The sequence below is a fragment of the Fringilla coelebs genome (assembly GCF_963513975.1).
Source record: "Fringilla coelebs genome assembly, chromosome: 2".
NCBI classification, from domain to species: Eukaryota; Metazoa; Chordata; class Aves; order Passeriformes; family Fringillidae; genus Fringilla; species Fringilla coelebs.
In genome coordinates this window covers 32237028-32259609 of record NC_140029.1, presented here as the reverse complement: position 1 = coordinate 32259609, position 22582 = coordinate 32237028, and the positions used below count along the sequence as shown (strand labels likewise).

Sequence of the window (22582 nt, the reverse complement as noted above, 5' to 3'; positions counted from 1 at the left end):
AGTGGCTTTTTGCCACTTTTCATATATATGAAAATCTTGTCTCTGTCAATTGATTTATGTAAGCTTAAAACAGATACCCAATGTCTTGTAACAGGTAGAAAGATGCATTGAAAGCATGAAAATACACATTTTACTGTCACATCACGGTCAACAGATTTATGATTTATTCTCTGCTATATCTCATTTGGTCAGCAGCATCTTTCTGCAAGAGCCAGGAGCAGCAACAAGGCACTAAAAGGTTTATGTTTGCAGTCTAATCTGCTGTTGCCAAGCTGCAGTCCTGCTGTTAGTCTCCTTCAAAAGAGGAATTTCTAGTAACCCACTATCTTCTTGCTGAGAAAAGGCAGTTAAGACCTTTAGGAGCTGAAAGGATCTCCAAGAACCAATAGCTTCTCTAGCAACATACAGTGCAGATAATATAGATATAGAACATAGAGACAATAAGCCTTGTGAACCTCTGGAACTAGGAGTGGCATCTGGTGGCTTTTGACATTTGGAATTCTGTATTTGTTATTTACAACTCTTTACCACAGCTACTTTCCTTTCTTCTTCCTCAATACCCCCAAAAAGCTGCCCAAATCTTGCAACCATTGGTATTTCAGCTGTCTCCCAGTAGAAGTGGCTGCTGGTCTGGTTGGTTTGGGTTTTGGTTTTTTGTTCGGTTTTTTTTGTTGTTGTGGTTTTTTGGGTTTTTTTTTTTGTAGTCTAAGCTTAAAATTCAAGGGCAACCCTAGATGTTCATTTAATATGGAATGTTTTGCTTTTCTTATGTGCTTAGGTGTAACGGGCATAGAGGACCGTTTGCAGGATGGTGTTCCAGAAACCATTGCAAGCTTGCGCAAAGCTGGGTTGCAGATTTGGGTTCTTACTGGAGACAAGCAAGAAACAGCTGTTAATATTGCATATGCCTGCAAGCTACTAGATCACGATGAAGAAATCATCACTTTGAATGCTGAATCACCAGTAAGGAGATCCAATATACAAGTTGACTAATTAACTAGTTTTGCTTTATTTTCAATTTGTGCAATTAAAAGTTTGATGGCTTTTTTCCTTTTCTTTTTTTTTCTTTTTTTTTTTGCTTCTTTTTCTGCTTCAGCTATAATTTTCAGGTAGGACATGTCTTTGAATGCTTTTCAGTGAATCATCCTTCTAAACCAAAGCCTCATGTGTCATTACCTTACTGAAAACATGTAACTGTGTGCAGTGAACTCCACCATGAATGAAAATATGCCATAGCAGCATAAATCACTTTCTTTGGTATGCATTCTCAAAACATCCCTATTTCTGTGTATTGGCAGTAATGGGTCTAAAAGCAACCTGTTATTAAGTACATGTTGAGAAAGAAAGCAATTAATAACCTGTTGAGAAATTGTGCTTTATTTTATGCCACTGAAATGTAGTATTTAGATAACTCAGTCATTCATGTTTTCTCAGGTGGCTTTTTCTCTGGAGATAGAAGCAATATTTAAATTTTGATGCTAACAGTGAGAGGCAGAAAACCATATCTACAGTAATGCCTTGCTTCCTAACAGACCTTTTCTAATCCTTCTGAATTACTGATCTTTCCTGTGCTCAACTTGTTGCAAGCAGTCACAGAGTTTACTGATATGGTCTAACATACAAGGAACCAGACTGATAGTGCTGTAGTCCTTTTATGGGTTGATTAAATTGGACTTCAGATCAGCAGAGGAGAGGTAGGCCATCAGTATTCAGCTCCAGTTTCTTTCAAAAAGGAAGAAAAGATAACAGCAATTTCCATTCTTGGGTGCATCAACTGAACTGGTAAATTAATTTTCCATGGTTTTTCTTTTTAGTCATACTTTGAGACCTATACTGTAAGACCTATAGCGTTTCTTTTAAATGTTCTTATATTCTCAATAACATCTTCTAGCTGAGTATGGCTAGGAGAGAGATTTCAGCTTAAATAACCTTTAATTGGCCTTTAACAATGCATAACTCTTTGATCTGACTTGTGGGCGTATACATGGTGTTCATCACCATAATGGTGTTCATCACCATACTTAACTTGGTACCAATTATATATCATTTCTCAGCACTGTTATTCTGAGAAGGAGCTAAAAGAAATTTAGCATACAAAAGTGCATGTTAAAGAAGAATTAGATTTTAAGCCTTTCTTCTCTTTACTGTTGTCATACTTTCTGCAAGAGTTAAGTGTGTTCAGAACAAGTAGAAGATTATTAGAAATTAAAACTTTAATAGCACAGCAAATAATACATTCACCATATTAGTTATGCCTAAACATACAGCAAACAGAAGCCTTTGGATACATGTTCTTTTCTCTCAAGTATTTTTATTTTGAATTTCTTTTCAGGAGACATGTGCTGTCTTGCTGGAACAGTGTCTGCAATGCGTAGAGTCTAAATTTTCAAACAACACAATAGACGGAGCTACTGGAAACATGACTGTTGGGTTCACCCCTCTCTATCCACCCTCTTCCTCTGTGCTTTCCAGCTTGGGCCTCGTCATTGATGGAAGGACTCTAGCTTATGCCCTGGAACCCGCGCTAGAAGATAAATTCCTTGCACTAGCCAAGCGATGCCGTTCAGTCCTGTGTTGTCGCTCTACCCCACTCCAAAAGAGCATGGTAGTGAAACTAGTCAGAGACAAACTCAAAGCAATGACCTTGGCAATAGGTAAATACCTCAGTTTATACTAGTCTGCCTTGATGTATACTGTGTCTTAAATTATTTTTTTTTTGACGTGTAGCAGGACCCTCCCAGCTGCCCCACAACTGAAGCAGCCTTTCAGTTTTGTCTGAAAACATCTGGAACAATTCTAATATATTTATTCTAACATACTCACTCAAAACCAGGATAGAGCTCTGGAGTAGTATTTGGGATTTCTTCTTACAGAAGTTAGGTAATCAGGACCCAGTTATGCTAAGAGGTTTTGACATGTCTGAACACAGCTGTGAAGAACTGGGTTATCTTATGCTGTGCAAAACACCATTTTTCGATCACTGTATTACACCAAAAAAATTTGTGCTCAGTGCTGTTTCATCCAATCATGCCTAAACTCAAGGTTCTGTGTTTATCATCACAAGTCAGCCATACAGCACAGGCTATGGCCTTGTCATTATAGAGAGTGGATTTACAACTGGTATCATAGCAACACTTACACTTCCCACCTAATCACTCAATTGGCAAAGGGGAGACTTTGGCAGTCCATCTCTCTTAAGTTTGACAGAATCTTCCATGTTTCTATGATTTTTACACAAGTCAATCAGCTCTTCTTTCCCTATCTCAAGTTTAGGTTCATGTTTCATTTGAAGATATGATTTCAGCATATACAGTCACAAATACACTTGTTTTCATCTACGTGTATTGGTTAATTATATCTAGAACACATATGGGTGGGACCTGCCCATGAGAAAGTACATATAATAATTGCCAGACTTGTGTGACATCAACATCACCAAATATGTGCTGATTATCACAATCTTCATGCTTATTATATCTTGCTCAAATATGCTTCCCTCCTACCGAATTTATATCTTTGGCTAACTGACTGTAGACATAATCATTTGCATATGTTGTAAAAACATCTGGCTCATTAACTTGAATTATCCAGAATGCTTAAAAATACTAGTGGAGACTGGACAGCTTGTATGTTCATTCTTTCTATGCATCTTGAGCCTACAAGTTGAGCTTAAGCTCCTGCTCTGGCTTAAAGCCTAGCTGTATGCATCCTCCCTTTTAGCCAACATGAGCTAACTTAGGTTGTAGCCTGGAGAAAAGGAGACTCAGGGGTGACCTTTTCACTCTCTACAATTTCCTGAAAGGAAGGACTAGTTCCTTGTAGTCAGGTGGGGGTTGGTCTCTCTCTCCAGGCAGCAGCTGATGGAACGAGAGGACACAGTCTTAAACTGCACCAAAGGGAATATAAATTGGATGTTAGGAAAAAGTTTTTATGGAAAGAGTGATAAAGTACTGGAATGGCCTGCCCAGGGAGTTGATGGAGTCATCACCCCTGGTTGCGTTTAAAAAAGGATTGGATATGGCACTCGTTGCTATGGTTTAGTTAAGGTGTTAGGGCACAGGTTGGACTTGATGATCTTGAAGATCTCTTCCAACCTTGTGATTCTGTGATTCTGTATCACACAGTCACAAAGACATCAGCTTTGTCTGGTGAGTGGATACCACTCTTACATGTGCCAACAGCAGGGAAACTGGTGACATGTGGTGTGCACCTCAGCCACTGAAGTTTTGGTCAACCCTACTCTCTTGACTTTTTATTTCGTTCATCTTCTTTTTAACTTTTTTTTAGTATTTTTACAGTGTAGACATTTTCATTGGCTTTAGGCCTTCTTGCACATTTAATTCTTAGTCATACCTGATTGCAGGCAGACTCTTAGTCAGGAAGCAGAAGTATTGGGGATGCTTATTCTCATCTTTCTACTGTTTACTATTGGTGCAGTTCAAGCCTGATATGTGAATTTTAGGTATTATTAAAAAGAGATGGATTTGTTTTGTTGTTACTTTCCTGTTATAAAAAGGTCTGAAAAGACCAGAATGTCTTGGAAACTTTGCAAGTTTTGAACCTTATATTCTAAAGGTGTATCCTCTCCTACTGCACATCTCCTTTACTATACCCAACCAACAGTAAATGTCTCTCTTAAGTATACTCAACCAACGCTCAATAACAACTGTTTTTCCTTTGTTTTGTTGCTGCCAGCTGTTGTTGGTCTGCTAGTGACATCAAAACTGCATTTTGTCATCTTTAGGTGATGGTGCTAATGATGTCAGCATGATCCAAGTGGCAGATGTTGGTGTGGGGATCTCTGGTCAAGAAGGCATGCAGGTAATGTAGCTCATCCAGTGGAAAGCACTCCCATGAGGGCATGAAACAGCCACTTCCTATAGGTCAGATTGTTCAGACTGCCTCTGGATAGTCAGCATAAATAAAGGAAAAGCAGCAAGTTGTGCTGAGTTTTGTTTTATAAGGGCTCTCTCAGCTTGAGTTTAAGCTTACACTTGTTCTGAGATCCATGAGTGTTTACAAACACTCTGCCTTCTCAGAAAATTGAACTTATCAAATCTCTCTAAGCAATATGATTAAAGAAATAATTAGCTAAATAATTGTTTAAAGGAGAAAAAAAGCTCAGCTATGCATTATTTAGGAAATAAAGGTTCATCTTATTCCCCTGTCTCCTGTATTGCTTGGTATGCTTCTTCTATGGAGTGGCTGCACAAGCCAGTACAACTGATGTAGCTATTTGTATGGTGTGGTGGTGACCCTTAGCCCAGCCACCCACACATCTCACTCACTCAGCTTATTCAGACAGCAAAACAGTAAATAAAGTAGAAATTGTGGCCCTTTGCAGTACCACTGCTCCTTACACCTTAAAGCAAGTCTTGGTTTGGCCACATTTCCAATCACAGGGTGAGGGTGCTTGCCTTGTAGTCTTCTGAATGTGTTCTACCTGTGATTACTGCATTTAGCAAAGTATGAGAGGCACTTCTCCGATCCCCAGAAGAGAGGATGTATATGTATAGGATGTATGTATTATTTCAGCCTCCTCTACTGCTAGTGCAGATCAGTTGCAGTGTTAGGACCAGACGTGGCAGTAAGACACAGAGAATGAGGAGGGTACCTGATTTCCACAACATGCCTTGTATTTGGGCAGGCTGATTGCAAGAGAAAACAGAGTAGCTGAGTATATGTCAAATAGCTCTACCAGGAAAGTGGGAAGTGTTTCCATCCTGAGGACCTGAGCAGATGAGCATGCTCCTTAACTTAGTTACCAGTGGGTGGTTCTCTGACCCAAATTGCATTTTTTGGAACATGGGCTGGATGTTTTGCTCAAAAGGGAAGAGGCCTCCCTCACACAGTGCACAAGTTGGCTGTACAGTTTTATTTCATGGGATTTCATGAATGCTGTAATTTATTTGGGTCAACACACAAACTTATAAAACAAAAATTTAAGTGAGCTATGAACTTGGGTATCAGCTTTATGCATTTTCTGACTCCAGATCAGCAGAAGCTAGGACAGGTCACTGGAGAAAAGTCAGTGTATATTTTTCTTATTTATCATACACTTTTCAGTGTGTATGCGTCTTCAAATCCTGCAGGCAGTCCAAGCTCCAGAGAGCTCAGAGAAGTCTGGTTTTGTGGGCTCCCCTCCAAATCCCCTCAAAAAAATATGCTGCAAACATTTTTCTTGGGTCTTATCACTTCTTATGAACTTACCAATAAGCTCCATCATCTATGTATTAATTCAGATACTTTTTTCCCTAATGCAGACATAAACTGTTCATAGCATTTTTTTGACTCCTTGCCCCTTTATACCACTTTCAGTTCAGCTCATACACTTACAATAACTGGTCCTCAAATCCCCTGGCTTTTGCAGTGTATCCAGGTCTGAAAGCTGTTTTCTCATTAACTCATTAAACTACCTGGTTTTATTTCTTAATGAAAGTTCAGCAGAGTGGAAAATGTTTATGGATCCCTTCCCTTACTGAGAGTCCTAAGGAGCCACACAGACCTCTTTACTATAAACAACTGTCAGAAATGTACACATGCAGGTACTCAGAAGGTGTTGAGCATTTAGATGCCTAAGACAGCAATACTGTCTGATTTATTTTCTTTCCACATTCTGTGGAAGCATGTGGAGCTGGAAGAAAAAAAAAAAAATGTGAAAATCAAGTGGGTATTTTGAGCCTAAGTAAACATGCAAATGTAATTGGATAACATATCTTTCTCTCTATGTTCCTCACCATAATAAAAATGGAATAAAAAAAGAAAAAAATCGTGACACTTCTCACAGCCTGCTGAGAAGTACTGTGTTAGAAGCACAAATGAAGCTAGCAGTTTTGTTTTGACATTGGAATAGGCTGAGATGGGGTGGAGGACAAGGAAGCAGACATAGCATAGCTGTTTTCTCCTCAAACTGCAAGATAGCTGTATGTCTGCAAGACAAATCAGATTCCAGTGCAGGGAGGTTATAACAAGTGTTTCTCAGTACCTGAGAAATCCTAGGATGTGTCAACATATTAAAAAGTGTCTCAGTCCTCATATAGATCTACTGCTTAAATTGCAATGTGTTTTTGCACCTTCTCTTGCATACTCTTTTAGAGTTTATTTTATTAGCTTCTACAAGCACCTACTTGGGGAAACTGAGCCCTGTTGATGTTTTACCAAGAAAGAGAATTAGGAAAACTTAAAAGGAAATATGTCTCTTGTTTAAAAATACAGCCAAAATATACCCAGCAGAGTGTAAGGAAGATACTGCTCCTTTGGAGGTTTTCACCTTTCCTCCTGTTTTTGCTGAACTGAATTGTGAGAAGAAAGGTGATACCAAAACAGAAAATGAAATATAAAATAATACTAAATTAAATCTTCATGGGATCTTAAGGATAAGGAAAATCATGAAACACCCATGATAACACAAGTAGGTCTCATCTAGATGTGCAGTACCCTGAAATTTAGTCAGAATTAGAGAGAAACTGTGATTCATTTTGTCAATGTCATCTGACAGTCTGCACAATCCCAGAGGACTCTCATCTAGTGTGATTTTTTCTCATACACAGTTACAGAAAATGTGTGATTTTAAAAATCCCTCAAAATACTGATATCTCAGGACAGCCAAGTAAACTGTATAAACCAGGTCTGCAAATTAAATTAAAACTAATATTTTTATTGTTTTTTCTTTTAAAGTTAAATCATTATGATGCAACCACTTAATTGTGCTGTCCTTATCTTATTCTCTGGAAATTAATTTTGCCCTGTAAGTACGCTGTAGTTTTTACAGAGAAAGATACAGCCACCAAGGTCTTCACACATGAACCCTGGGCCTTCGTGCTCGTGCAACTGCAATTGCAATTGCCAGCCATTCTCCCACCTCCTGCTTTTTGTTGTTGCTCATCACCACCTGCAATGTAGGCTGTAATCTCCTCTGGGTGAGGACCGGGTTGCGTGCGTGTCCTGCCGAGCTGCCGCGTTTGCCCATGGATATTTCAGATCCATACAGCAGTAGCTGCACTTCATAAGCACTGTCACAAATTCCATGAGTACAACTTCCACTGCCCATAGGAGTCGAGAAGATGACTAGATTCATGGTTAGTGTTGAAGGTGGTGCTTTACAATAATGATTCCAACCTTTGTTTCATTAAAGGCGGTGATGGCAAGTGACTTTGCAATCCCGAGGTTCAGACATTTGGAGAAGCTTTTGCTTGTTCATGGCCACTGGTGTTATTCCCGACTCGCCAACATGGTGCTGTATTTCTTCTACAAAAATGCAGTAAGTGTTTGACTTGGCAGCTTTATGGCACCACATGTTTCCAGGGTTTATTTTGTGCTAAGTGAGCATTAGGTCAGCCTTCAAATGGTTTATAAATAAGCTGCAAAGAAATTTGCAGAGCTGAAAGACAGCTGGCTGCCATTTGCAGAAATACGGGACCCACTCCATAACAGCTACAGTGTGCTGCTGAATGTGCAAATTAGGTAACACAAATAACAAGCACTGCTGAAGAAAAGTTTCTTTACTGAGCAGTTTTGCAGAATTTAGCTGGCTGGATACAGGAGTCTTCAATGCCAAAGTCATCCAGCACTGGTCCCAAGTAGCAGTTAAGTGTGTTTTCTCTTCCTGACTGTATCTCATCATTGTTTATGAATCACTGTACATATTTCCTTGTGACTTGAGATAATTTGAGTCCTCTCTGTGTCTCAGATGCAGAGACTGGGAAGGTTTTTTTCCTTGGTTTATCTTATTTCCAACTAATCAAAAGAGTTCATTAGAAAGGAAGCTCACGGTGGTAAAGAGCAGACGACGGGTCTGTGTTTCCTCCCTGGTGTATGAAACAGGACTCAATCCAGTACTGGGCATCGAGCCAGAAGCAGCTCAACTCCTTGGCCTCAACAAAGGCCCTTTGCATTGATCTTGGAGTACAAAGATGATTGATTGAAAACAGCCTAACAAGGAAACCAAGAATACCACCAGCTGGGTGGGAGTCACTGGCAGGCACATCATTTTGCTCACTTGCAGCAGCTACAAATCACTTTGGGAGCAAGGCATATGAAGAAGCAAGAAAAAGAGGAAAGACAGAGCTCTCATATCTCTGTTTGCTTCAAAGGGCAATGTATGAATTGTGTGCAGGAGACTGGATTTTGTCCTCAGTACCAGAAGAAAAGTGGCTTTCAATTTTGTAAAAGTTGCTTTCCAATTTTAATCTAATCCTCAGTTTTTATCAGAAGAAAACCATTATTTGCTCAAAATTTTGAACATCACCAGAATACCTAAGGGTGCTAAAGGATTAATGAAGTGCCTTTTTGTTAAAATAAGCATGTTAAAATACATTCTGTTGTCAGAGCAGGGACTGCATGCAAGTGCCCTTTCAGACACAGAAGAAAGAAGAGACTTTGCAATCTGAGCTGCTGCTTGAGTCAGAAATAGCAAGCAGATTTAAGTTATGCTGCACTGAGTGGAGAGCCACCTGTTGAAGTACAGCAGTGAAACGTGGTGGTGTTAAGATGCATCAGTTTTAAGGCTTAATCCTGAATGATGGTGAACATCTGTACTCCCACCCCCAGTGCTGGATGTTTCCCATTGACTATCAAATCTGAACTTCCAAGAGCTGTATGCATAGCCATCTTATATTAAAAATTTAAAAAATAAACCCAGAAGCAATGCGCATACGACACTCCAGTAATCAGCAGCCAGAGATGCTGCTTATACATCAATGCTTTTGTTCAGCTTGGGTAAAATCTTCCATTTTCTGTGGTACAACTGCCCTTGATTACAAGTATTACTTCTCATGCCATTTTTAATAAGATATTTTCAGAAGCTACTGCCTCAAGGCTAGAAAATAACTGAAGAGATCTCTTTGTGCTGGCTGTGTTTCGGCAGCCTTCAAAGCTTCCTGAGAAATACTTGTTGCTTCTGACTCAAAACTGTAGTTGGATATCCAGCATATAGACATGAATTTGCCTGACACAGTGCCTGCCCTTAAGGAAAGATTGCTAAAAATGGAAAGATAGGAGCACCTGAACCTTCTGCAAGGAGACTGTTCTGGATGATTCTCCACACAGAGTCAAGATAGCTACACTGCAGATGTTCTGCAAGTTTTCTGTTTGCTCAAGTGGTTTCTTTTCCCCCTTTGTTCATACTATGAAATTTTCAATTCTCCACTAGAACCTAGCTAATTTAAAATTTAAAATTCACATTGCTGCAAAAGCATTTCAAAACTTAGATGACTTATCCAAGAAGTTGTTTAGCTTCATGGAGATGATAAAAATGCAAGTAAAATATAAACTAAAAGATAGCATGACTGGCAATATCTGAGCTTGATGAAAAGGGATTTCACATAAACAAAATTTTACCTGCACATCTTCTTCCTGTTTATACATTGTCTCTGCAAGGCAGCACTGAAAATTTTCTAACATATACTTCATTCACTGAGAAATTCTCTCTGGGACCACATTCACAAAACAGTCTCATCTGGCAGGGGAGGAAGGGAAACCTTTTTTACTTAAAATCTTTATGTAAATTTGTTTTGTCTTTTTCAGAGAGGTATTACACAGAGGCAAGGGAGAACATTTGAAATAAAAAACTTGTTTAATACAAAATAAAATTTCAGGAGAAAAAAAAAATCTAATTTAAACCTCGTTTATTTGTAAAGCTTTCTTCAACAGCCCTATTAAGACCCATAGCAGAGCTGGTAGGAAGACTTTCAGCTGACTTTATTTTCATCAAACTACCTTTTTTTGCCACATTTTTTCCAAGACAGGTTAGCAAGTCTCTAGAGAGAAAATTCACCATGTCCAGCGTTAGTTGCATTTTGTTTTAAAGCAACAAGAAAAAAGTACTTAAATTCACATATTTATTGTAATTTCTTTTTGAGAAATTACTCAGGAATTTTTTTTTGTTTGTTTTGGTGTGGAGAAGAAATAATTTTCAAAATATGTTCCATTTTGGAATGAAACTGCCATGTCCCAGACAACTGTACTGAAGAGGGTAAGCTTTGGTAACTCAGTCTTGTTTGGGCCATAGGAAGATATTTTTCTTGAATTACATTTACAGAAACATTTCTAGAGGTTGTGCTTACAAAAGTACTACAATTTAACTTTCCCTAGGGTAATTTATAGAATGGGCTCACTAACAGTGAGGTGTATTTGCTGCTCATATACAAGCCACTTCAATGTAGTGCGTAAACTTTCCCTGAGCATTTATCTACTTTATGAATATATGTGTGTGTGTATATATATATATACACAGTATATGCAGTACACATATGTACATTTGTGTACTGCAGGACTTTCCTCTCATTCTGTGGCAATTCCCCTTTACAAGACAGTTTACTCTCCTTAAAGCAGCTTTCACTGACTAAGCACACCATAGCCTTTTTTTCTTCCTATGCTTAATTTTCAACCACATTTAGCCACACAGATAGAACAGATCTGTATTTTCCTCTGTATATCTAAAATTCATGAAGGATTAGCATTCTCCATCTGACTGAAAGCTTTTTGAGAACAGAATACAAAAAGAAGAGGAAGTGAAAGGAGAGGTCATGTTATTTCCCATCTTCATCATTAAAAGGAGGAAAACCCTCAACAGTTTCCAACAGTTTTCTGCTTCTTATTTACAAAGAATAATACAAATTTTAGCTTTAGGAGATCCAAGCCTGGAAATTTATTTCCTTCTCTAGGAAGCTGGCTATCTTTTTCTAGGCCTCAAATCCTTCATCAGCATCTGAAATCAGCACCTTTATTGAACCCTCTGGATTCTCCATGCTGAAGACATTGTAGAAAAAATTAGTTGTGTGGTTTGTTTCTTTTTGGGTGATTCTAACCCAAGCAGATGAACAACCTCTCTGCATCCCTGTATGCAGCTGATTTCTTCCTTGAGCTGAAGAAGAAGGGAGATTGAGAAATCTTTACAGCTCTGCTAATTTGCTGAGTGTCAAAGCACAAAGACTGAATAGTGAAGACAGTTTTTCTAGACCTTACAGTTTCACCTTCCTTACTGCTACTGGTCTCATGTTGATCTTGAGAAAAAGCTCTGCATTTATCTGTTTTAGACTGTAGAAGTCTCCCAAAACATCTCCGGCCAGCAGAGGATATTATTGTGGCAATTCTTGTTCTTACAGTAGTAGTGTAAGTGCTGTGACATCAGTACTCATTTACCTAGAGATAAATGGTGGTTGGGAGAGCTTTTTACAGTGTTTCACTTGAACTGAAAGTGAATTTTGTGTGATGCCCAAGATCTAAGGTTGCAGCAGCACAAAGACTTGCAGGTGTGCCAGATGTTTGCAGCTTAGCCAAGTGTCCATGCATCAGGAAGTGAGTTAAAGAACAGGTATCCTCACAAGGATTGCTCACGTGTTCAGCATGCATAGATAAGTCCTTGCAGAGCTGGAATCAGAATGGTTTCAAAACACAGTGGGATGATGATCCTCCTTACCTTGTTATATTCACAGCATTGCTTGCTCTGTTTCAGATGTTTGTGGCCCTTCTCTTCTGGTACCAGTTCTACTGCGGGTTTTCTGGCTCATCAATGATTGATCAGTGGTATCTGATCTTCTTTAATTTATTCTTCTCTTCTCTTCCACAACTGGTTACTGGTGTGCTGGATAAGGATGTTCCAGCTGAAGTGTTAATTGAGGCACCTCAGCTTTATAAAAGTGGACAGAATATGGAGGTAAAAACTTCTTGATTGCTGCAGTTTCTTTCCTAAACATCTTTAGTTTCAACTGAAAACCAGCCCTGCTCCCAAAGGATAGATGAGTGGTAAATACAATCTGAGAAGTCAGTGTTATTACTCTGTGATACTTCCTCTGAGTCAAAATGCCAAAAGTACACCTAAACAAAAGACACACTAACAAAAAAAGCCCAACCAGCCATGTTTTTAATATCTGTCAGGAGAGAAGGCTGGATGATTTAATTCAATCTAAATTGAACATCTCCTTCATGGTCTAGGCTCACAAAACCAAAAAAATAAAACAGATTGCACTTTGTAGCTAGTGCAGGCTTTTACAGAGCAACCTCACAGTACTCATTCAAAACTTCAGTTCCCATCCCTTTGCAAAAAGAGAAAGATGGCCTTGGTAGTAAGCACGATAAACTTAGTCTCTGAGGGAGGTAGCCACAGATGACAGATTCAGCTGAAATATCAGTTGAAAACACCTTGTCCCCATCTGCTTGAATTGCACAGTGAAAACAAAAGGAATTGCAGGAGGAATTTGAGCCAAACCATTCCTGGTAATTACAGGTACAGTGTAAAAATCTTGGGAAAATCTTGCTCTTTGGCAAAACTATCTATATGGGGACTTTGTTTCAAAGGCAAAAGCCTTCTTAAAAATGTCTTACAAAGCTGTCCTCTGAGAGGACACAGTAAGTGGTTTTTGCCTCCAAGTGTACACCTGTATTTGGTACCCCACACATGTAGTGGCATTGCTAGATACTGTCCTGGAAAGATGAAAGGAGAATTTGAGTAAAACTTATTTTAGTCCATTAGTCCAAACTCTGTCCTTTTCATCTGTTGTTTTCTGTTTTCTACATTTCTTCTGTTTCAGTGCATCACACTTGAAAGATCTGTACTATTAATACCTTCCTCTCTTGCACATTTTTAGGATGATAGAAGTCTTGTAATGCCTTAAGGCTTGTTGGGAGGTTATGTCTGCCTGCCTTCAGCTGGCAAACTGAGAAGTCTCCCAGGTTTACAGAACAGTTATTTCTCATAGAGAAGCCCAGAAATCATTCTAAGTTTGTTTGTTTGTTTGTTTGTTTGTTTGGGGGGTTTTGTTTGTTTGTTTGTTGGGTTTTTTTAATCTCTTGATCATATTCCCTTTATAGTTACCTAAAAAGGGATTTAAAAAACTTAAAAATCTTGTTTGAGGTGGGATATCTTTCAAAAAGGGCCTATAGTATTATAGAATAGTTTAGATGGCCCTGGAGGCCATCTGGTCCAGACCCCTGGTCAAAACAGCTTCAGACTGGGATGAGGTTTCTCAGGTTTTTACTAGTCCAGTTCTGAATGTCTCCAGCACTGGAGATTCCACAATCCCTCTGAGCAGCCTGATGTAGTTTAACCATGTTAGTTCAGGAGGCCAAGTAACACCATAATTCTTTCTAAGCATCTTTCCATTCCCACTTTTAGTCTGCAATTATATTTTCCACAAAACGAAGAAGACCTGATCAACCCAGTTGTTGGAGATGTAGAATATATACCAAAATTATATAAACATTTTTCCACTTATAAACTATTTTTCCTTATATCTAGGTCCCTTATATGACCATCCATATCCCTGCAATTGTATATTACTGTGAACCAAGATGTTAGCTTAATATTGGTTTTTAGCAACCAATTTTATGCACATAGAGATATGTGTGTATATATATATATATGTTTTATATAAATATTTGTAGCATATTTGCTGCATGAATTGCCACTAAAGACCTTTGTTTTAGATGTTCTCTAAGTACATGTGCATTTCTGTTTTCTGCCAATAAATACCCTGTGCTTGTGTTTATGTTTATGTGATGTAGAACCCATATATTCATGTTCATTAGTGGTCTGACTGTAGTGCATAAAAAAGGGCACCTTCAGAAATGTTTCCTGAACTGAGCATCAGATTAAAATTGCTCCTCTGCAAGAAAAAAAACCAAACAAACTAAAAAAAAAAAACCCAAAAAAACCCACAAAACCCAACCAAAGAACTTCAGAATGACTTGCAGGTAGGCTGTTCATGCTTCATCCCCCAGGGTAGCTAAATGATTGGCAAAGTTATGAAGCTATTTTCCCAAGCCCTTAAAACTGCCCTTGAAATGTCCCCCTCAAAATACCTGTCCTGTCAGAGAGGATCTTCATTATTATCTGATTTTCTTAATGTTTTTTTTAATGACACAGGAGTACCAACCACACATGTTTTGGATGAACATGATTGATGCTATGTATCAAAGCCTGGTTTGCTTCTTCATCCCCTATTTTGTAAGTGTTTGGTTTAAGCCATTCTATTTCAAGCATTTGGAGGAGAACTGGCAACACAGCTTGGACTAAATTCTGTCTTCTTTCTTACAGACTTACTATGATTCAGAGGTGGATATCTTCTCCTGGGGAACTCCCATCACCACAATAGCTCTTTTCACCATCATCCTGCATTTGGCTATTGAAACCAAAACTTGGGTAAGGTACCCACAGCCTACATAGATGTATGCCAGCCACTGGCATAGACATAATTCTTCTCTTAGTGCTACCTTTCAAAAACATAAGATGGTTGCTCCTTTCCCTCAGCACATTCTGTTTTTAGTAGGCATTTTTAAAAAACATAGAAAGGGTTTTAAAATATGATCTGCAAACAGCTTTGTAGTGTTGTATTTATAAGAATTTTTAAATATACAAGGCTCTAAACTCATTGCTGTGCAAGGATTTGACTCTAGAAATTAAGAAGTTTTAATTTAAATCACAGCAAACTTCTCAGAATATAAAGAATCATACTTATGTTGTTGATTTTTTTGGTTTCTGTTCTAGACTTTTTTCCACTGGTCATCTTGCATCTTCAGTATAATTTTATTTTTCTTTGTGGCTCTGGTTTACAATGCTTCTTGCCCAGTCTGCCATCCTCCATCCAATCCCTACTGGACCATGGAAAGGCTGATGGGAGACCCTATGTTCTATTTCACTTGCATTATATCACCAGTTGTTGCATTACTGCCCAGGTATTGTATCTTCTCTCGTGTCTTTTTTTGTATGTAAAGGCACTTCATGCATATGATTGGGAGAGCAAGAACATTTTCCACTCCCCATCTTTTCTTTCAGCAGCTGATTATTTGAAATCAGGTTCTCTAACCTATTCTGTGCTCCTGGCCACAGGAACAGACCACAGCTCCTGGCCAAGGACCACAGGAATGGGATACTTGTAGACTGTTGGTCAAACCTCCTGGCCATGCAGAGGTTTGCTACCCTGTGAGGTTTTCTGTGATGCTTCTGGATCCAGTCCATCCTCACATAAAATGCACAGTACCCAAATTCTGCTAGCATGTTGTGAACATACTTGCTTATTTGTAGATGTAGGAAACTTGCTCTGCAGACCTATTTCCATTGCCTTTCCTCATCAGGAAAGATGAAAGACAAGGTGGATCACTGGCTAAAGATACAGATTTATTACACTGCCTAATTAAGTTAGTAATCAAAATATTAGCACAGCATCCAGAGCTATCCATCTGCAAGCCTCCTAGTGTGGAGCATAGGAACAGCCCATAGAACTGTCTTATTTTTCTGGGTTGTACTTTTGTTTTGGAAGTTTTCCCTTAATAACGTATTGGGTATTTCCTTCTTTCATTTCTTCTCACATACCTGTTGTCATCTTGCAGATTCCTGTACAGAACCCTTCAGGGAACACTATTCCCATCCCAGCTTCAGCTTGGACGCCAGTGGAGCAAACTGCCCCCAGAGACTCGTGCCCAGCTTTTCACCCAGTTGAATGTGAAGGAGACGATGTGTCAGACACGACTCTTTGCAGACAGCTTCTCCCCGAGCCTTGGGTCAAATGCCAGTGATTGTTACAAGGCTGATAACCAAAGCATTCCTTTGCCAACCTCTCCTCAAACAGGGGAGTCACTTCTCCGAGAGGACACAAAGGCAGACCATAAAACAGATCAGACTGTGGCTGCCTCTCCCCAGGGTGCTGTGTTGTATGAGGAAAACAAGCTCCCCTCATCTGCAAGCGGTCTGGAAAGGGCCATGGGGTGTCATGAGGTTCAATGTGGCACTTCAGAGGTGGAGTCGTTGCCTGTGGGAACAACATTCCCATGGAGCTCAGCAGTCGACCAAGCAGACTTCAGTTTGTTGAAGTGGATCACATCAACTCCGCTGTTCAGCCACATTGGGACTGTTTTACAGGTGTCATCAAGCAGTTTACAAAATGAAGCACAGGACAGTATGTGTGTGCTTGGCTCTTCTTTGCATGTGGACTTCAGAGGCTTAAAAGAAGAGAGCTCAAATAACTTGCAGGACAAAATGAAAGGAACCCCAACTGATTGTTGTAAAAATGACAATTCTGAGACCACCTTTTTATGACGTGGGCCATAAATATATTTATATATTTTCTATTTGCACACATTTATAGTGAGATTACTCTATTTGTTTCCAAGCGTGAAACAGAAAATCAAAGGTACAGAATGATTATTTAAGAATGTTTAAATACAGTTTATTAAGAGCTTTAAATATAAAAAGAAACACTTGAAAGTTCCATTTATATTGTTTTATTTTTTCATCTCATTTTGTAAAGAAATGCCTTTTCTTTATTTTTCAGATGCTTCTCTTTTATTCTGACACATACTGTAAAAGCAAAGGATCTATCTACCATATTCGAAAGGATTAGATTCAGCAACAATTATTGATATCATTATAGGCCATTCAGTAATCAAGGAAGAAAAACCATGATAATAAAGAGTCACTATATTCCATCCATCATCTGCTTGCCAGTGTATTTTGTCACTGAGGCAAAGCTATGGAATTATTATACACCTCTCTGTAATGTTAACAATATCTTACCACCGCATTAATAATACTGATATTTTATAAATGACACCATGTTCAGATATTGCAGCCATAGCATTTGATGTGTCATGATAAGACAATAAATAAATGACCATCCATATTGCAAAGTGACTTCCCAGTCTGGCATTAATTGTAACTCAGCCCTTCCCTTGGAGCTGCTGGTGTTTGGCTGGGCACGGCCTTATATGATGCTGTACAAAAAGCTTGCTGCTTGTTTGTAAGGGAGGATTTGGTGGCAAAGAACTGGTGCCTCATGTCTGCTGTAGAGTTTGAGCTGGGAAGCCCGTGACCTTGGGTGCTGGAGCACTACCACAGCCACTGCTACTGAAGAGGTCTCTTCTGCTTGCAGGTGGGGTGAAGGACTGGCAGAGTGCAATTTTGTGAGACACCTTTGCTGTGGTTTCAGTCAGTTTAAATCGAGTCCTTGGGGGTGGTGAAGCCGAATGACCAGCTGTGAGGGTATGTGCTAAGCAGAGCTATTTGAGCCTGGCGCAAAGCAGGCTATGTCCAGCCCCAAAAGCAGGAAGCTGCACTGCTTTTTGAGGTTATCTCTGAGCCCACCTCACGTGGTTGTAAACCCCAGACTGCCAGTGGTACATGGGTGTGCAGCTGCCCTGTGCCAGCCTGATGGATCCCAGGGGCTTTAGCCTGGAATGCTGCTTGGTTCCTTCACACCTGGTCACCATGACACATGTGAACTATCTGCTGCACTTCTTTTCCTCATTGCAGGCTTTCATGAACGTTTTATTGCTTGCCATCAGTTTTTCTGAGGCCACAACTTGTTCGTGCCATGCTCTGTGCCTGGCAACCTGCCTGCCACGTGGATTGCCTCAGCGTGGTAAGACTCAGTACCTACCATCTGTCACTTGCTAATTCACTCAGGATCCTTTTTTTTTTTCCAAAGATTTATATACACTGGCCTCTTTCCCAAAGGCTGAATTGATAATATGATACTGTAAAGTGCCAATGAAAGGAAGAGATGAAAGCAATGTAAATAAGAGCAGTCAGCCTGTAAATATGTTTCCCTCATGAAACATGACACATCCACATTTAACTAAACTGCATTTTGGGATTAGAATTGACTAGGGACAGGGGAAAGGCACTAAGGGACTCACTGTTGCAGCCTCCTGTGAACAGCTTTGAGCATGATTGATTTGAAAAAAATGAAGCTGAACTTCTTCCTTTTACCCTTGAGATAAAGAGGAACACTGGTTTATATGTATGGGTTTAGTGGAGGAAAGCACACCTATTAACTCATCTATTACTGGCTGAAAACATGCTGGCACTCCTCTGCTCCATAAATTGTGATAGAAATGGGGCAGTTTGAGTGGCCACTCTGTTTCCACAAGGTAGGTGGGCATCTGCCAACATCTGTCAGTGCCAACAGGAGCCAGGAGTGTGTGTCTTGGCACCGCCCTCTGAAGCAGGGCAGATGCTGCACTGTCACAGCACTCTCCACTCACTGGTGAAGAGCCTGCAGGGCTCGGCTCAGCTGCAGAAACCTCCTTTGCTAAGGTCTCTAGCTGCAGGACACAGCCCCTCTTAGGTATCTCTGCTTGCTCTACCAGCCTGCTCAGTCTTGACAGTAACTGTTGGGAGGACTTTGCAGGTTATCTTCTTGCAAGGTTAGCTGGCTGTATTTAACACGTCCTGCAGAGATTGCCATTGTAAATAACTCATCTGTGTGGAGATGCAGCGTCTTTTAATGTCAGAGGAGAACTCAAAAGACACTTTGAAATGTGCAAATGTTGCCATCTGGTTAGAAACCTTCATCTGCTTATAAAACAGGATCTCACAGAAGGACACAGAGTCAGATGCCAGGTGGGCAGAGTTCATAGGTTTGCAGGATGTTAAATTCAGTCTAAGAGTGTCACGGGGTCATAGCAGGAGCCTGCTAGGGATGTTGCAGGTGTGTGCCCTCTCTCAGTTACTGTAGCAGCCCTAACAGCCAGGTGAGTATCTCCTGAGCTTATTGACTCCTCTGCATCAGGAGTCACCTCCTTTTCACAGCAGGACTGGTGTCCCACAGGCCTTTGTGGGATTTGCTGGCAGCAGAAAGGGCTGGAGCATCACTGGGGTTTGGCTCAAGGCTGTACTTCATTATACTCTTTTCAGAAAGAACCTAAATTCCTCTCTGGCCCTGCCCTTGCAATACAAGATTTGGTTTAGTTGTTGTGCCTTCAGTGTTTCAAAGATTATTTTTGTAGGTAATGGAAGGATTTGTAGGAATGGAAGGATTCCTTTGGGACTGAGAGGTGCTCATGCACTGCCAGATAGATGTGTTAAGTTGCCACTGTGGGTGTGAGTTGTACATCTGCATCATATATTTAGGGAAACTGTAGGTCTCAATCCTCAGCTGCTGTAACATCATAGCATTTCCAGTATCTGCTAGCTGACTTACCCCAGCTGGGAATCAAGCCTCTGAACTGCTCTATTTTGTTGCAAAATAAAAATTTTTTGAAAATCTTTAGAGATTTATTTTGAAATACCTATGGTGTAAATTAATCCCTTCATACTAAAAGATAAAATATCCTTATTGAGGCAGCAATCCTTAAAAAATGCATTAGTTTAATCTTAAATAAATCAAATGATCCTGCTGTCCTGAATGGAGCAGTGGCCTCAGCAGGGTAGCTGGTGTGCCTACAGATGGGTAGGAAGATGTGCCACACTGAGGCCAACATGTGCCAAACCCGCACAGAGAGTTACCTGAAGGCAAGGACCAGGTTGGCTGGATGTTAGCGAGCAAGTTCTCCATTTTCTTTTGGGAGATACATTGTAAAATAACATCAATAAAATGTAATTTAAACCACAGTTTAGAGGGGAAAAAAGCCCAAACATTTCACATTTGGAAAGAAAATATTAAGCAAACTAATTATTTACATTTTTAATCAGTTCTCCCTTCAGCAGCCAGAAGACAAACACATCAAAGCATGTTACTTGCTGGGTTTTAGGACTTGTCAACATTTTGAAGCTGCTATTAATATTTGAAATATTTTAGCTAAATAAACACTAATTGCTTTTTGAAGCTGTATACATAGATTTTAATAAAATAGGAAAAACCTATAAAGTTATTCCTGTTGGTGCAGTTGAGCAGTTGTTGTGTCAGGCAAAACAAAGCTTTAAATGCGTGAGGCTAATCCACAAAAAGCATGCAACTATTTATGAAAAGATTCCACAAAGCAATTAAAACAGTACCCATGTTTGGTCTTTTACCAACAACAGCCCCCAGTACACTGTTTGAAATATTTGCACTGAATCCTGCAAGCACTTCTGTGTCTGCTTGATGTTGCTGGCTGAAGTAGTGCAGATGAAATTAATGACTGAGAAGAAGAGAGCTGTGAATTAAGCATCACAGAGTTCCATACTTCTTAGTCTTATTTATGTGAACCAACTTCTCAGTGATTTATCCATTTCCAAAATTCCTTCTGGATGTATAAAGATCTTTTAGAAACAGCCAGGAGTGTTCGATCAGCACGGCTCTCTAATCTCAGAAATTATATCTCACACATATGCCAGGGCACTGGAACTGGGCATATAACTGTCAAAACAGGAACAAAACAACTTTCCAGTGTTTTTTCCAGGCTTTTCCAGCTATACAACACTGTTCTGTGTGCTCAGTCATGAATCTGCTTGCCACCCTCCTGTTCTGGCTGCGAAACCACAGCCATACACCCTGAATAAAATTTCCTCAGACCTTTTCATATTACTCAGAGACTGCTCTTGCTTCTATTACATGACTTCCTCAATGACCTTGCATTGAACACTGACTTATCATTTATTCACACCCAATTCACTGCTCAGGGCAGCAGTCTGTGCTTGCTCCCAGTACATCTCCTGAAGGCTCTACCCACTTAATCAACAAGCACTGCTTTGTTGTGCCTTCAGCCACCTTTCTAGTGTCATGCTTGCTTTTTGCTCCACTCCAGGCTTATACATCCTAAACATCACTGACTGCCCAATCCACACACACACAAGATATGGAGGATTTGAGAAGGTTTACTCCTTCAAGTTGCCATATAAAAGGGTTCTGCATGAATAGTGGTTTCAGTAAATGGAGATGTTCAGCTCAAAATAAACTGTCAGAACTGTGTGTGCTTGAATCATCTGGGAGTGACAATTTATAAAACATAAACATAAAATTGCATCAAATCTTGAACTAAATTAATGTATTTTTTAAAGTCTCATGCTTTTGCAGCAGCTGGTTCTTGATCCAGACTGATCTATGCCTTGGGCATTTTTCAGCCCAGCGCTAAATGCAGCCATGTGCTTTTGTAAGGGAGCACACATGGAACTTCTGTAAATATTGCTGATAAAGCCATGCACTGTGATGAAAGTCACTGCAGAAACCATGAGAAGCAGGAGCATGCAGGTGTAGCAAAGTGGGGAAGGAAAGGCGCTGCTGGATGCTATTCAGAAGTCCTATGGCTGGTGGAGAGATAAGGGGATCTTCAGAGCTTCCCAACTGCCTTATTTTGCCTTTGCAAAGATTCTGCCCATTGCCCTCTCTGCCTGCTGGTAGACTTGACCCCATTAAGCTTGAATTTTACTGGAGCTGTACCACAAGCTAATTTGGTTTGTTACTTGCAGCTGAGAATGGATAAACTGAACTGAACTAATGCTGACTCAGATGCAGGTAGGTCAGCACTTGCTTTGCAAACAGGAATGTGCTGGCTGTGCCCTGGCCAGGAGCTCTCCCCAGCCAGGGACCAGGGCAGGTCCCACTACTGGTCCCACAGTTCCACCCTGTGTTGAAAACCAGGACAGGAGCCACAGCAAAGGGACCCCGGTGCCCTCTCAGGACAAGCAGCCCTTCCCTGCTCATTAGGCTGAGACCACAGATTTGTCTGCTTTGTCCTGGCAGTCACCAGGAAGGGAAGCAACAGATAACATGGCAGAGAAACTTCCTGCTCCATCAGGAATCCCCTGTGCCATTGCATAGAAGCCTCCATGTTTCTCTCCCATGCTCTCCAATATGAATGCTGGCCATGGGAAAGCCCCTGGGATGGCTGCACTTCCTGCAATGGAAGATGCTATGGGGAGTCCCCTCCTAAAGGGCCCCTGAAGCAC

At 40.2% G+C, this 22582-nt stretch overlaps 2 protein-coding genes across 2 annotated transcripts in view; both read left to right on the top strand.

Annotated features, from left to right (window-relative positions):
- The window catches only part of ATP10A (ATPase phospholipid transporting 10A (putative)), a gene marked incomplete at both ends in the record, with an annotated part of 67335 nt that extends 54665 nt beyond the window's left edge, over positions 1 to 12670 (top strand). Inside the window, 5 exons of the mRNA XM_084200994.1 lie at positions 779 to 963; positions 2333 to 2654; positions 4745 to 4821; positions 8135 to 8260; positions 12455 to 12670. Of these exons, the coding sequence (XP_084057120.1) occupies positions 779 to 963; positions 2333 to 2654; positions 4745 to 4821; positions 8135 to 8260; positions 12455 to 12670 (926 nt within the window). The remainder of the gene's footprint in view (positions 1 to 778; positions 964 to 2332; positions 2655 to 4744; positions 4822 to 8134; positions 8261 to 12454) is intronic.
- Positions 12671 to 14411: 1741 nt separating this feature from the next.
- LOC311166246 (phospholipid-transporting ATPase VA-like) lies at positions 14412 to 17261 on the top strand. Its single transcript, XM_084226111.1, has 4 exons — positions 14412 to 14944; positions 15035 to 15139; positions 15485 to 15672; positions 16327 to 17261. The coding sequence occupies exons 1-4, from the start codon at positions 14843 to 14845 to the stop codon at positions 17030 to 17032; spliced, it is 1101 nt and encodes a 366-aa protein (XP_084082237.1). The 5' UTR covers positions 14412 to 14842; the 3' UTR covers positions 17033 to 17261.
- The last annotated feature ends 5321 nt before the right edge of the window (positions 17262 to 22582 follow it).

Coding starts and splice junctions, on each gene's coding strand:
- LOC311166246 (XM_084226111.1), top strand. CDS start 14,843: ATGTTTTTTTTAATGACACAGGAGTACCAACCACACATGTTTTGGATG. Junction 15,140..15,484: donor CTATTGAAACCAAAACTTGG/GTAAGGTACCCA, acceptor TTTCTGTTCTAG/ACTTTTTTCCACTGGTCATC. Junction 15,673..16,326: donor GTTGTTGCATTACTGCCCAG/GTATTGTATCTT, acceptor GTCATCTTGCAG/ATTCCTGTACAGAACCCTTC.